At 37.7% G+C, this 15,341-nt stretch overlaps 1 protein-coding gene across 2 annotated transcripts in view; it reads right to left on the reverse strand.

The window, feature by feature from the left end:
* The window catches only part of LOC127433841 (long-chain fatty acid transport protein 4-like), a 32,395-nt gene extending 20,227 nt beyond the window's left edge, over positions 1 to 12,168 (reverse strand). Inside the window, exons 1-3 of one of the 2 annotated variants that reach the window (XM_051686100.1) lie at positions 12,152 to 12,168; positions 4,179 to 4,340; positions 1,578 to 1,972 (exon numbers count right to left, since the gene is read on the reverse strand). In XM_051686100.1, coding sequence (XP_051542060.1) covers positions 1,578 to 1,972; positions 4,179 to 4,339 — 556 coding nt within the window. In that variant the 5' untranslated portion in view covers position 4,340; positions 12,152 to 12,168. The other variant, XM_051686099.1, reaches the window with a different exon arrangement.
* Between the last annotated feature and the right edge of the window lie 3,173 nt (positions 12,169 to 15,341).

Here is a 15,341-nt window from a genome sequence, read left to right on the forward strand (position 1 = left end):
CCTGCTGAAAGAGGCCACTGTTATCAGGGAATACCATTGCCATGAAGGGGTGTACCTGGTCTGTAACGATGTTTAGGTAGATGACATGTGCCAATTCTTCCACCACTCCAAGGTCCAGTTCCGATGGTCATGTGCCCATTGTAGGAACTTAAGATGGTGGACAGGGGTCATCATGGGCACTCTGACCGGTCTGTAGCTACGCAGCACCATGCGATGCACTGTGTGTTGTGACGCATTCCTCCCGTAACCATCATTAAAAAAAATTGTGACTTGTGCCACAGTAGACCTTCTGTCGGTTCGGACCAGACGGGATAGCCTTCATTGCCCTTGCGCATCGATGAGCCTTGGGCGCCCAACACCCTGTCGTCAGTTTGTGGTTTGTCCCTCCTCGGACCACTGTCAGTAGGTACTCACCACTGCTAACTGGGAACACCCCACATGCCTTGCAGTTTCAGAGATGCTCTGACCCAGTTGTCTGGCCATAACAATTTGGCCCTTGTTAAAGTCGCTCAGGTCTTTACTCCTGCCCATTTCTCCTGTATTCAACATGCTGACTACGAGAACTGATTGTTTGCTTACCATCTAATCTCCCCAGACCTTGACATGTGGCCTTGTTAGGAGATGATCAATGTTATTCACTTCAACTGTGAGTGGTCATAATGTTTTGTCTCATCAGTGTACAGGGGACTTTCTAATGAAATTATGAAATTATAAATTTTACAAATTATATTTTTATCATTTGTTTTACATTTTTTTTGGTCACATTATGTATTTTTAAAAAGAAACAAATCCATGCATTCCATCAAAAAATATAATTACAATGAAAAATAAAAATGTTACGTTTATTGTTTACATGCATAATTTGTACTATTTACACTAATTTGTAGAACAATCGCTAAAACGGTACCGTCTCTTTAAAAATAGCGGTAGTTAAACAAGCGTCTCACAGAGGTGTTTTGGTTAAGCGCATATAAACAAGAGTGGGGTCACACGGCTTCTTTATCTCATCCGTGCCATGTGCGATTATAATTAAATGTTTCTTTTTTGTTGTTTTTGATCAACACGACTGTAAAGAACAGAAAGGGTATTAAAAGACACATTACTCAATGACAAATGGATTGCATGGATCTTGTCTTTGGACACACATTACACGAAATGAGTCAAATTAAACCAAAACTTTCCACACGCAGTGAAAGGATGTCAGAACTTCTTTTCCTCTATGCTACTCAATCGCTGGTGAGTGAAATATGAATATTTACAGACATTTTTAGTCGCATAGTACAAAATTTGGTCACATATTCGAGTGATTTGCTCACATTGTAGAGGGTTATGCATTGTGTAAAAGATCGATCTTGGGATTTAAGAATCGATATCGAGATCGAAAAATCTATATTTTTACCCAGTCCTAGTTAGCTACATTTTGCTGGTAGCCTTTAACATAGCTAACTACTATAACAAAGGGCAGGCTGACTGTAGTTTAATTAATTATTTTAAATTATGAAACACATGTAGCTTTGGAAGCTCCAGTTTTAAAGTAGCCTCTCAGCACTGACAACTTATGTCAAATAAATTCTTACCATCTGTAAGTTCACTGCCGAACACCACAGCTTTCGCACTGGAGATGTTGACACAGTGAACCAGGGCCTCCAGTCTCAAGTTGAAGTTGATGAGTGCCCCCTCCACGCCAATCTTTGCCATGCCCAGCCAGAGACCCACATACTGTGAGCGGTTCTCCATGAACAGAGCTATCACGTCACCTTCCTTAAAGCCCCTCTGAAGAAGCAGGTTAGCCACACGGTTGGAGTAATCATCTAACTGTTTGAAGCTCCATTTCTCGCCTGTCCCTTCGAAAATCAGAGCTGTCTTGTCACCGTATTTCTGGACAGACTTGGCAAAAAGTTTGGGAACTGTGTTACGCTCACGTAGATGCTTTTTGACGTTCAGTTTTACTCTCAGCAAAACACTGGCTGCACTGTAAAAGAAAACAAATGTATCAATAGGTTTGAGATTATATCTGAGCAGTTGGAACAAATTAAAGGAATATTCTGGGTTCAATAAAAGTTAAGCTCAATCGACAGCATTTGTGGCATGATGTTGATTACCACAAAAACTAATTTCAACTCGTCCCTTCACTTACAATGAAAGTGAATGGGACCAATCCGTAAACATTAAAATACTCACAAAAGTACAGCCACAAGACGTAAACAATATGCATGTTAACATCATTTTAGTGTGATAAAATCGCTTACTAACCTTTTCTGAGTAAAGTTATAGCCAATTTTACAACTTCGTTGCCATAACGATGTAATGTCAACAAATCCCATAATGACTGTAAAAATTAAGACTTAAACAGCTTAACAGCTCAAATAATACACAAGTTTTAACAGAAGAATTACTGTAGTCCTTTTCTAAATTTATAAGCTTCAAATTTCTGCCTCTAAACCCTCCAAAAATTGGCCCCATTCACTTCCATTGTAAGCGCCTCACTGTTAATTCGATTTTTGCTTTTTTAAAGAAAAGGAGGGACGAGTTGAAATGACTTGTGCTAATCAACATTATGTCACAAAAATCTGTCGACTGAGCTTAACTTGTATTGAACCCGGAATATTTCCTTTAAATAAGATCAAATGTAGAAAGAGTAATCATTTCTCAATATAAAGCCTAAAATCAAATGTATTAAATTGATCTTAAAGGGATAGTTCACCCGGAAATGAAATTCTCGAATTACTTTCTTTCTTCAGGGAAAACAAAATTAGAAGTTTCTGGGTGAAATATTCTTTAAAATTAGTCATTTATACCCTGTTGTTTTTTCTTTGTTTAATATTCAACAGCAACCACAGATCAAAGAAGTTCAGATTTTAGAGAAACTACACAAAGTCTCAAGACACATCACATCATTGCTTTAGATTACTCAATGCACATTTCAAAAGCTATTCTTTGAGGAAAACAAGTCGAACCTGCCAGGAAGCCGCCCAGAAACCTACCTCAACCACTCGCTTTGTTGAGAAACCACTTTTACAAGTAACTGTTCAGCCCAAATGAATGAATTATTTGACCATTATTTACAAATCACATACTGTAAGCCATTCATTTCCCTAAAAGATGTAAATAGTGAAAAAAAATGGGAAATGAGAAAACTCATTTTGAGATCACTCATTTTTCACTTTAACTTTTGTCCAAGTTACTGTGTTTTGCTTTTGAAGGTAATTGTGGCTTTGTGGCACTATTAAAACATTGCTCTGTTTCTTTGAGCATCCTAACAAGCCTGACATAGCAACCGATGGCGTGAGTTTAGGGTGGGACCATTCGTTTGTCTGACTAATGCGAGGAGTGTTTGAAAACTGTCATTATTTTTCTGTTTGTTAATGCAAGTGGTGCTAAAAGGAATAGTTCACCCAAAAATGAAAATTCTCTCATCATTTACTCACCCTCATTCCATCCCAGATGTGTATGACTGTCTATCTTCTGCTGAACACAAAGATTTTTAGAAACATATCTCAGCTCTGTTGGCCCTCAATGCAAGTGAATGGTGACCAAAACTTTGTAGTTCCAAAAAACAAAACAAAATAATAATAATAAAAAAAAAAATAAATCACATAAAGGAAACATAAAATAATCCACTTTATTCCAGTGTTTAAATCCATATATTCAGAAGTGATATAGGTGTGGGTGAGAAAGAGAACAATATTTAAGTCCTTTTTACTCTAAATCTCCACTTTCAGATGTAAAAGATTTAGAGTAAAAAAAAAAAAAAGGACTTAAATATTGTTCTGTTTCTCACCCACACCTATCATATTCCATCTGAAGCCATGGAATAAACCACTGGATTCATATGGATTACTTTTATGCTGCCTTTATGTGATTTTTGGAGCTTCAAAGTTCTGGCCACCGTTCACTTGCATTGTATGGACCTGCAGAGCTGAAATATTCTTCTAAAAATCTTTGTGTTCAGAAGAAGAAAGAAAGTCATACACATCTGGGATGGCATGAGGGTGAGTAAATGATGAGAGAATCTTCATTTTTAAGTGAACTATCCATTTAAATTACGCACTTCAGCTTTAAAAATTAAACTGAATGGGTTAATACATTAATTACAAAGAAAAATCAGAGCTAAATTGTGCTTAATTATTTGGATATTTTGACAGCCCTAAAACTTACACCATAACATATAAACTTACTGCAAGTCACGGTATATGGTCTTCACAAACACATCGAGGGACTTCCATCCTCCAGAACCCAGGTAGAAAATGAGAATGGCTGGCACAACCTGGAACCAGGACAAGCCTATGAGCAGCCTGAGAACGAAGAGCAGGGCCGTGGAGCACGCCAACCGCAACATCCTAACACACACACACACACACACACAACACAATCAGTCAGGACAATCACAGATACTGTATCTCCGGACAATTTCAACATCACTTATCCCATCGACAACTTTAGATTATCTGTGGGTCAAAACTATGCACGGCTGCTTCACTGGGCTTTTGTGCCATTATAACTCACTCTGTGTTGATTAAAAAAAATTGATAAGAGCCATAAAATAATCAATATAATCTGAGAAGGTATTGCATTATAAAATGTACAAATTCAAAGATCAACACAAGATAAACTGTGGAAGGAAACTGATCTTCGAACCTATATAAATATGCTAAAGGTCCAGAATACTTGTATGATCTATGAGAAAAGTCAGTCAGCACCTCTTGTGACAGCAATGCGAAAGGACACAGGAGAAAAACATTAGCAAAATTTTGAGTGTAATATTAACAATACAAGAAATGTCTTAAATAAGTCAGTTACTTTTTCTGCAGTATGTCCTTAAGCAATATATACAGTATACTTAATCGCAGACTCTTGCTTTGACGTGAAGGTTATTGTTGTTACATCTGCCAATCATATATATAGTAGTAATGGAGGATAATCCTCATTTGCTCGGTTTCTGTATCCCTGATGTGAATAAGATAAGAATGGGTGCTCCAACACTTACACAAAACTTGAAAGAAAAGAAGGTTTAATTTTAAAAGAATAGTTCACCCAAAAATAAATTCTCATCATTTACTCACCCTCATGTCATCCAAGATGTGTATGATTTTCCTTCATCTGCAAAACACTGAGATATTATTTCTAGAAGAATATTTCAGCTCTGTAGGTCCGTACAATGCAAGTGAATGGTGACCAAAACTTTGAAGCTGCAAAAGCACATAAAGGCAGCATAAAAGTAATCTGTAAGACCCGGTGATTAAATCCATGTCTTCTGAAGCAATCCAATGAGTTTTGGGTGAAAACAGACCAAAATTTAACTCAGTTTTCACTTTAAATCTAGACATCAGCAGTCTCCTTGGTGTTTATGATTTCAAGCTCTATTACACTTCCTGGCGCCATCTAGCGCTCAGCGTATGTGTAAAGCACTAGGAAGTGCAACACCCTGTCTACACCGAGCGTGTCTGTTGATGCGACGCAACAACGTGAGGCTGTCTACACTGGATGTGTTGTAGGCAATCAGCGACTTTGTGACAGGTATATTTACAACTGCCAGCATTCATCACCAATTATATGTAGGATAAAACAAATGAATAATTTGTTTTCGGAATCTGCCAGTATTCAATCCACCAATATACAGGTGCATCTCAAATTAGAATGTCGTGGAAAAGTTCATTTATTTCAATAATTCAACTGAAATTGTGAAACTTGTGTATTAAATAAATTCAATGCACACAGACTGAAGTAGTTTAAGTCTTTGGTTCTTTTAATTGTGATGATTTTGGCTCACATTTAACAAAAACCCACCAATTCACTATCTCAAAAAATTAGAATATGGTGACATGCCAATCAGCTAATCAACTCAAAACACCTGCAAAGATTTCCTGAGCCTTCAAAATGGTCTCTCAGTTTGGTTCACTAGGCTACACAATCATGGGGAAGACTGCTGATCTGACAGTTGTCCAGAAGACAATCATTGACACCCTTCACAAGGAGGGTAAGCCACAAACATTCATTGCCAAAGAAGCTGGCTGTTCACAGAGTGCTGTATCCAAGCATGTTAACAGAAAGTTGAGTGGAAGGAAAAAGTGTGGAAGAAAAAGATGCACAACCAACCGAGAGAACCGCAGCCTTATGAGGATTGTCAAGCAAAATCGATTCAAGAATTTGGGTGAACTTCACAAGGAATGGACTGAGGCTGGGGTCAAGGCATCAAGAGCCACCACACACAGACATGTCAAGGAATTTGGCTACAGTTGTCGTATTCCTCTTGTTAAGCCACTCCTGAACCACAGACAACGTCAGAAGAAGAACTGGACTGCTGCCCAGTGGTCCAAAGTCCTCTTTTCAGATGAGAGCAAGTTTTGTATTTCATTTGGAAACCAAGGTCCTAGAGTCTGGAGGAAGGGTGGAGAAGCTCATAGCCCAAGTTGCTTGAAGTCCAATGTTAAGTTTCCACAGTCTGTGATGATTTGGGGTGCAATGTCATCTGCTGGTGTTGGTCCATTGTGTTTTTTGAAAACCAAAGTCACTGCACCCGTTTACCAAGAACTTTTGGAGCACTTCATGCTTCCTTCTGCTGACCAGCTTTTTAAAGATGCTGATTTCATTTTCCAGCAGGATTTGGCACCTGCCTACACTGCCAAAAGCACCAAAAGTTGGTTAAATGACCATGGTGTTGGTGTGCTTGACTGGCCAGCAAACTCACCAGACCTGAACCCCATAGAGAATCTATGGGGTATTGTCAAGAGGAAAATGAGAAACAAGAGACCAAAAAATGCAGATGAGCTGAAGGCCACTGTCAAAGAAACCTGGGCTTCCATACCACCTCAGCAGTGCCACAAACTGATCACCTCCATGACACGCCGAATTGAGGCAGTAATTAAAGCAAAAGGAGCCCCTACCAAGTATTGAGTACATATACAGTAAATGAACATACTTTCCAGAAGGCCAACAATTCACTAAAAATGTTTTTTTTATTGGTCTTATGATGTATTCTAATTTTTTGAGATCGTGAATTGGTGGGTTTTTGTTAAATGTGAGCCAAAATCATCACAATTAAAAGAACCAAAGACTTAAACTACTTCAGTCTGTGTGCATTGAATTTATTTAATACACGAGTTTCACAATTTGAGTTGAATTACTGAAATAAATGAACTTTTCCACGACATTCTAATTTATTGAGATGCACCTGTATGTATGTTGCGACTTGCTATATGTAATTAGTTTGGAATTGAGTTCCTCCACCAATTATATGTAGGGAATTAGCATAATGGTTCACTTACGACTTTGAGCTTGTGCCTGTCATTCTCTGACTATTAATGCAAGTAATTTAGCTCAAAAGGGGGATAAACCACTACTTTGGGGAATATCAAGTCTTCGGCCAGTGATGAGTTGATCGGGACATAAGATTAATTCTTACAGTAATACTACTTTCATGGCCATTGAAAATAATATAACAAATAGATTGAAATACTGTTTATGAGCAATGTAGCTTTTAGGATTAACAGTTTTCTAGGGACCGATATGATTTGATCAAATACACAGTCAAATTTCTCTTTGAATACAAACAAGACCTCATTAACTAATCTACAACATACAACTAAACTAACAAACAACTAAACTAACACAGAGACAAATGTAAACACGGGTTGGTAAGTGAGAACCAACATTACTTAATTTAATATGCCTCGATCTGCAATTGGGTAGGAAATTATTTATAAAACACCAGCACTTTCAGCAAAAGTTTGGAGGTTTGTACTTGTGCAAGTTGCATTGCATTGCACTGCTTTGGTTTTTTGGCTGGGTCTGTAGAAAGTCTTTGTTGCATCGATGTTTGGAATTCTGCTGAAGATTGTAGATGCCGGATGGGTGATGGAATGAACAGGCTGAGCCCCAGAAGCGAGAGCTCCAGCAAGTGAGACTTGGGACTCTCCGCCACGTGTGTGCAAGAAGAATGAAGAACAGAGAGCGTTTGTCCTAGGCGGGGAGGTTTTGTTGGTTTGAGGTTGGCCGCACCCCAAAAGTGTCTTGAGCCAATCAGAAGTGTCTTTTGCTAGGTCACATGGTCATTTCTGTCTTCCCCTCAATATAATTAATTTAGGACCTATTGTTTTAAGGTTTGTGAGTTTCCCCACTCAAATTGAACATTTTAATCATGAATTTCATAAGAGAACTATAACTGCAAATAACCCCAAAATACTTCACACCATCACTCTGGAATTTAAAAGACAATAAATTACATACCAAACACTTGTAATTCCTTATTAAATTACAGTTATAATTCAGTTATAATGCATGATTAAACTTCCTAAAATTTAGTGTTTGTTAGTTTTAAACATGGATAATACATTACACGTGGCAAGTCATCATTTTTATTTGTATAGCGCTCTTCACAACACACATTGTTTCAAAGCAGCTTTGCAGAAATTCATGCATTAACAGAAAATTAAACTGTAATATCTATAAAGTCTTAAGAGTCATCATTGTGTACTTTGATTAAATATGACTGTAACTAGTGTGTAGTCTAGGGCATAAGCAGTCATTTGCCGTATGCCCACCTATCTTTCTTAGGATTTTGCGTATGCCCACCTAAAATAAGCGATGATACGTATGGCCACCAGAACAAGGAGTAGTTGACCCGGAACTTTTTCAATCGACTAACGCAATGCCGCAGAACAAATATATATATATATATATATATATATATATATATATATATATATATATATATATATATATATACATATACATATACATATATACATACATACACACACACACACACACACACACACACACTTAAATTGAACTTATGCAAGTTAACTTTGTGAAAATACTGCATGTTACTGCACCCGTTCCAGTTTTTTATGTTCTTCTTATGTCCCGTATTTATATAATGTATTTTTTTTGTCCCTTTTTTATTTTTTTCTTACCTTTTACTGCTGTCAGTGGTGACTTTTTCTCGTGATATCAAATCATTTCAATTTATATTTTTAAGTAGGAAAACAATTTCACTATAGACAGAAAAGCACATTATAGTACACAAATAAAACAAATAACCATTCATTCTTATGTAAGCTATATATGGTAATACAAGACAACGTGTTTAGTTAACGTGAACATTACTACACTCATATTAGCTATACAATGCTTAACTGTTTATTGTGTATTATGTATTAGTTTATTAATTATCGTCCTTATAAAGTATTAACATTTTTCATAGTAGCCTAATGAAAGGAACATTAATGACGCCTATTAATGTAAACAAATACTGAACACCATTGTTCTTAGTAGTTTACTGTACACATGCCAGCAAGAAACTTACCCTGACATACATTTTGTAAGTTCATGTGGGACTAAATTTTTTTTTAATATGGAAAAAAAAATATTTTACACATTTTACATATGTACTGTATATAAATGTAAATGTATTAATTTTAGAGACCGGGTGCATGTTTTATTTTTTTAAATTCACAGTATGCCCACCTCTTCAGACACTACTACACCACTGATTACATGTTATGAGAAACATAATTGTCAGGGTTATCATCTCCATAGGATGCATTCGTCCATTTTTAAAGTAGAATCCTACACATGGCTGTATATTTTGACAGTAGTAAAATATAAGCAAGTCCAAAATCCATGACAAATGTTCATGAATTAAGCTTCATGTGAGCCAGAAACATGTCTCATGATTAGTATAATAATTTTAAGTGTAGAGAGTTAGTTGTATTGAAGAACAATGTAGGATTCCATGGCAGTCATAGAATAGTCCCTCAACTTATCGGTCATATTTGTTGTTTTTTTTATTCCATTAACCATCTTATGGAGTTTTGTGTTCCTTGCCACAGTCGCCTTCGGCTAGCTCACTGGGGTTCTTAATACAATTATTACTTAATTACTTATTTTTATAATACAAATAAAAATGCGCTATACAAATAAAAATGACTTGATGTGTTAAGTTGGGGGTTTATCTGATTAAGAACAAAGAGGAGAGAGATTTTGTTGTGCTTTTCCCCGCAGTTAAGGTTTTCCAGATGCGACAAACTCAGACTTCCTGGAAGCAGTCCGTCGTAAAGTCGTTCAGCATGGAATTGTTGAATTTCTCATAGCTTTCTTCTGCGTACAATCACTACAGCGTCAACACGAACATTCTAAACCGATTATTCATGCTGTTGGCAGTAGTAGTGCCAGCACGAGCACCACAAAATGGAACAGGACACCTGTTTACTTTCGGCGCGACGCATTGCAACGGACAACTCCATCATTGATTATAATGGGTTCTATTGCTTTTGACACGACGCTCGCGACCTTTGTAGACAGGGTGTAATCAAGCTCATGATCGTGCCTAGAGACTGCAATGGCAAGATGTACAGAGAACAATTTTGGTCTGTTCTCACCCAAAACCACTTGGATCGCTTCAGAGGACATAGATTAAACCACTGGATTACTTTTATGCTGCCTTGATGTTCTTTTTGGAGCTTCAAAGTTCACTTGCACTGTATGGACCTACAGAGTGAAGATATTCTTCTAAATAATCTGCGTTTGTGTTCAGCAGAAGGAAGTAAGTCATACACATCTGGGATGGCATGAGGGTGAATAAATGATGAGAGAATTTTCATTTTGGGGTGAACTATCCCTTTTGATCCATAAAAACGCTCCTTTTGCACCAAAAAACAGTATTTGGGATGTTTCTATGCCTTTGTCACCTGACTAAAACACCTTTAAAGTAACTAGGGTGGATTGAATTTCAGTGACGAAATGCAAGAGCTACCTGACCTGTACTACTCTTTTCGACAGCTCATTTGAATGCAGTGGCAGCTGCTTACACCTGCTAAATTACCACAGGCATGCAGTTACAAGTGGGCACCTATAGAGTTAAAACAGGACTGATAAACCTAGATATTCAGATGACTGGCAGAAATGACCATACGGGTATGTTTACACATTATCACCCCCCATCATCGTACATGTTCTCCGCAGAATCCTGGGAATCCTGCAATGCCAAGCTGTCTGATATAAGACATGCTCGTGTAAAATCCACCCACCCTGCATATTAATATTTGCTAAGTTCTTCAGCCATGTGTTGACGCATGACAACATGATTACAATCAGGCGTGTTGTGGACGAGGATGCATATTATAGCAATGCAGAAACGTACTCGTCATAATCATCATTACGTGAGGGTTACTGCAGTGCATACTAGCTCTTATTCGCCTGCACCGGTCCCGGAAATTTGAGCGAGCGCATTGGCCGTACAGTACTGCAGTGCAACGAGCTTCACTTTGCAGTTATGAATGAATCATAAAATGCATTGTTCTAAATTAACACTGATTGTAGCGCGGTTTGCTGTGCGAGCACGTTTAAGGGGCCGTTCACAACGAACGCGTCCTCGCGCTAGAAAAGCTAGACGCAGCGTTAAGAATAGAACGCATGTGAGACGCGTTTTTAACAGTTGAAGTTATGTTTAACTTGACACGACGTCGAAAAACGTGGCGCTCCTGCGCGACACGTCAATCTAGATATTAGTGCGTGTTTACATAGAAAAACAGCGTGGATTGATGCAAAATGTGTTCGTTGTGAACGGCCCCGTTAGGATGTACTTAGTGTTTAATAGTGAAAAAGCCCAGTGCGGACATGTAGCATCCCGTTTACCTTTAATATGAATTATAGTCAATTAAATTGTTACACATGATGCAGCACCCATCAATCAATGATAACAAGACATAATGTATGTTGACTTTACTGTAAGCACCGGTAAATGCATCTTTAACACAGACAGAGGCTTCCTCCGCGAGCATGACAATTAATCATACTGGAGATTCCGGAAATGGACATTTGTTAATGTATTTAAAAATGTAGTTGTTGTGCTCGTTGAAATACCTCGATTTCGGTGTCCGTAATCACGATAACGTGTGGATTATGGCAGAAGAGGAACCCGTTCCGTTCAATCCCACCTTGATCGGCTTAAGCGAAACCTCCACCGCGTTTACCTGTCCGATACACGCGCTGGTGTGTAACGACCACACGCCTGTGTTTTGTCTAATAACCGCGGCTTCTTTGGTTAGACTTTGCTCCCGTTTTATTCATTTTCCCCCCCCATTCTTATCTGCTATAATAACGATGGATTGTAGCCCTCGTAATTCCAATGACCTTATAATTTTCTTACTTCAGTCCGCCCCCTCTCCATTCGCCGGTGTGAAGATTGATTGATAGCTGTCTGGACCAATCATGTTTTCTGAGCGCTGCGTTGCATTCTGGAAAGGCGGGGCTTAAAGTCCTGTCGAGGAAATGTGGCCCAGCCAGCGATTCATTACGGCAGTTTCCACCCGGTAAGCTGCAAAACCCTGCACGACCATGAGGCATGATGGAGGAGGAGAAGAAGGGGATTTTCACATGTGTCAATCTGATGGCCATTGTAGTGACAAAAACAGCTGTTTGTGTGAATAAAAATGACAGAATATACAGTATATTGTGATTCAAATGTGTTGTGAGACACAAGAGAAAATTAATCAATATAATGGAGACTGTTGATTTCTTTAGAATACATTAATTTCATTTGACCCTTACATGGTTAAAATAGTTCTGGGTCCAGTTGCGACAAACCACTTAAAGGAATAATTCACCCAAAAATGAAAATTCTCATCATTTACTCATCCTCATGTCATCCCAGATGTGTATCACTTTCATCTTGAGCGAGCGGGTCGCCTCATGGGGGCAGACATGTTAACACTTTCTCTCATGGCTGACTGCAAATAGTGCATTTCTTCAATGGCATCGTAACTGAAAACCTTTGCTTTTGCTTTAAGCTTAAACAACTTTATTCTGCTGATATCACAAAGCCCCCTGTCATATTAGAGACCACTTTTCACCATCTAATCAGTTCTCAATTAACAAAATTATGTCCAGACTGGTTCTTCTAGTTGAAAATCCTGTTTTACTAGGAAATAATAAAACTGGTCTCCAAACATCATTTGGCCTAACAAATACATTTTCAACAAATCAATTCATGCTCTATTTATGAGCACAGTATTTTCTTTGCATCATTCATTATCAAATAGAAGCAAATACCTTTCTTTGTTTGAAATTCTTACTTTGAAGTCCACCTCTACTAAGCAAAAATTATACTCAGACTTCACCATGATTACCATGTTAGATAACACAAAGCATTTTACGACTGTCAGTGTAATAAGCCAGATCTTTTGCAACTTGCTATCAGCGTAGAAGGCGGCATTATCTATGCAATCCACAAAAATTGACAAAATCCATAACCCTCTATCATTACTTTTCCCACAGCTGGACCAGCCTTTTTAACATAACACAGTACAGCACATGACCTTAAGAGCTTTTAATTGAGCAACCAGACAAGTATGGTGTATAAACTTTTAAATAAATCCACTAGTTGGTTTTTAAAATGAAATACTTTATACGATTTACGGCAAAGCAATGTTGAAACAACAATAACACATTTGTTTAATTAGTTTGCTATAGCATTGGCAAATTTGTTCAGTTTCATTTATCAGAGTTGAATAACTAGTTTAAGGTCTTTAACACATTTTTATACAAAATCTTTCTCTAATGCTCAATAACAACTCCCTTTGCTGTGAACACAATGCAAGGAAGCCCACTTGCAGTGCAGAAGCGGAGTTAAGGGATTTCTTTTCATAATGTTGACTTAGGCCTGTTCCATTTCTTTGCAGGTTTATATGTAACATGGTATCAGTTTGACAGATTTGAGCATGTCCATTTCACTGTAATAAGGCAAAAATTCAGCAAAAAAAAAAAAAAAAAAAAAACAACAATAAAGTAAAAACAAACAACAATAACTGGTATATTTGTTATAAATATAATTATTGCATATTAATGGCTACAATTAAGACCGTAAATGCTACATTCCAACCCTCTACAGGCATAGTTTCCCCCAAAATAAAAAATGCTGTCATTATTTACTCACCCTCATGTTGTTCCAAACTCATATGCATTTTTTCCCCCCATGCAACTCAAAAAGGAGATTTTTTAAAGAATATTCACACAGCACTTTTCCATATAACAACAATTCATAGTGACCATGTTTGTCAAGCCAAAAAAAAAAACAAACAAAAAAAAAATCACCATTAAAGTACTCCATATTATTCATGCGCTATTTTCCAAGTCTTCTGAAGACATACGATAGCTTTGTGTGAGGAACAAACCCAATTTTAAGTTGTTATTCACTAAAAATCATCTTCTCTATAGATCTCAAATGTCACTCTCGAGTCCACATATTCGACCATGCATCATGTTTGGTTATTACACATGCAAGAAACGATGCGGTTTGGTGTCAATGACGCCAAACCTGTTCGTTAAACCTTGGTGTGCCATTTTTAAACATCTGAATCCTTTCAGAGCCTCGGCTGAGAGCAAGACGTTTAGTAAATATCTGCTTTCATTTTTAATCTGTTCCTCACACAAACCTATTATCTGGCTTGGAATATAGCGCATGTGTTATATGAACTACAATTACGGTTGAACTTTTATGAAAAACAGCTGAGTGAAATTCTTTAAAAGGTCTCCTTTTGAGTTCCACGGAAAAAACTAACTGCATATGGGTTTGGAACAACATGAATGTCAAAAAATGACAGAATTTTCCTTTTTGGGTGAAATATTTATTTTACAGTATCACAGTATTCAGTGAAGCCTTTCTTCCAGCTTCTGGTTCTCCACAGCTATCTCATGAAGCTCAGTTGTCCAACTCGAGGCCGAAGTGACTGTACAAGTCTTGTGTGGTTACTCCACACAAGCTGGCTGAGAAAGATACAGAGAGACGGTTGTCTTTGTCAGTGGTTACATGGGGGAGGATGATGTGGCACAGACCCCCTCTGGCCCTCAGGCCAGCTGAAGTCACCATTAAGTCAGAGCAGACAAGAAACTCAGCAGCCTGAGAGCCTAAATGGAGCCCATTATATTACAGGATTCTGCATTAATACTGGAGGATGCCATTATCATAATCTTGACACAAGAGAGAAATGCCAAATGTATGGAAGCTGTAACCCAATGATATGCATGGGATGGTAAAGTGTGTAGGCCACAAGTGTTTATGGAGGGGAGATAAACAACAAACATGGTATTAAATGTGCAATTTATATTTCTAGGTTGTGCATCTGATTAAATCAAACCACAAAGGCACCACATGCATGATTATCTTTATTAAAATTGGTACAATCCTTAAAGGAATAGTTCATCCGAAAATGAAAATTCTTTCATCATTTACTCACCCTCATGTCATCCCAGATGTGTATGACTTTCTTCTGCTAAACACACCCAAAGATTTTTAGAAGAATATTTCAGTTTTGTAGGTCCATATAATGCAAGTGAATGGT

Source organism: Myxocyprinus asiaticus, chromosome 43 (assembly GCF_019703515.2).
Source record: "Myxocyprinus asiaticus isolate MX2 ecotype Aquarium Trade chromosome 43, UBuf_Myxa_2, whole genome shotgun sequence".
Taxonomy (NCBI): Eukaryota; Metazoa; Chordata; class Actinopteri; order Cypriniformes; family Catostomidae; genus Myxocyprinus; species Myxocyprinus asiaticus.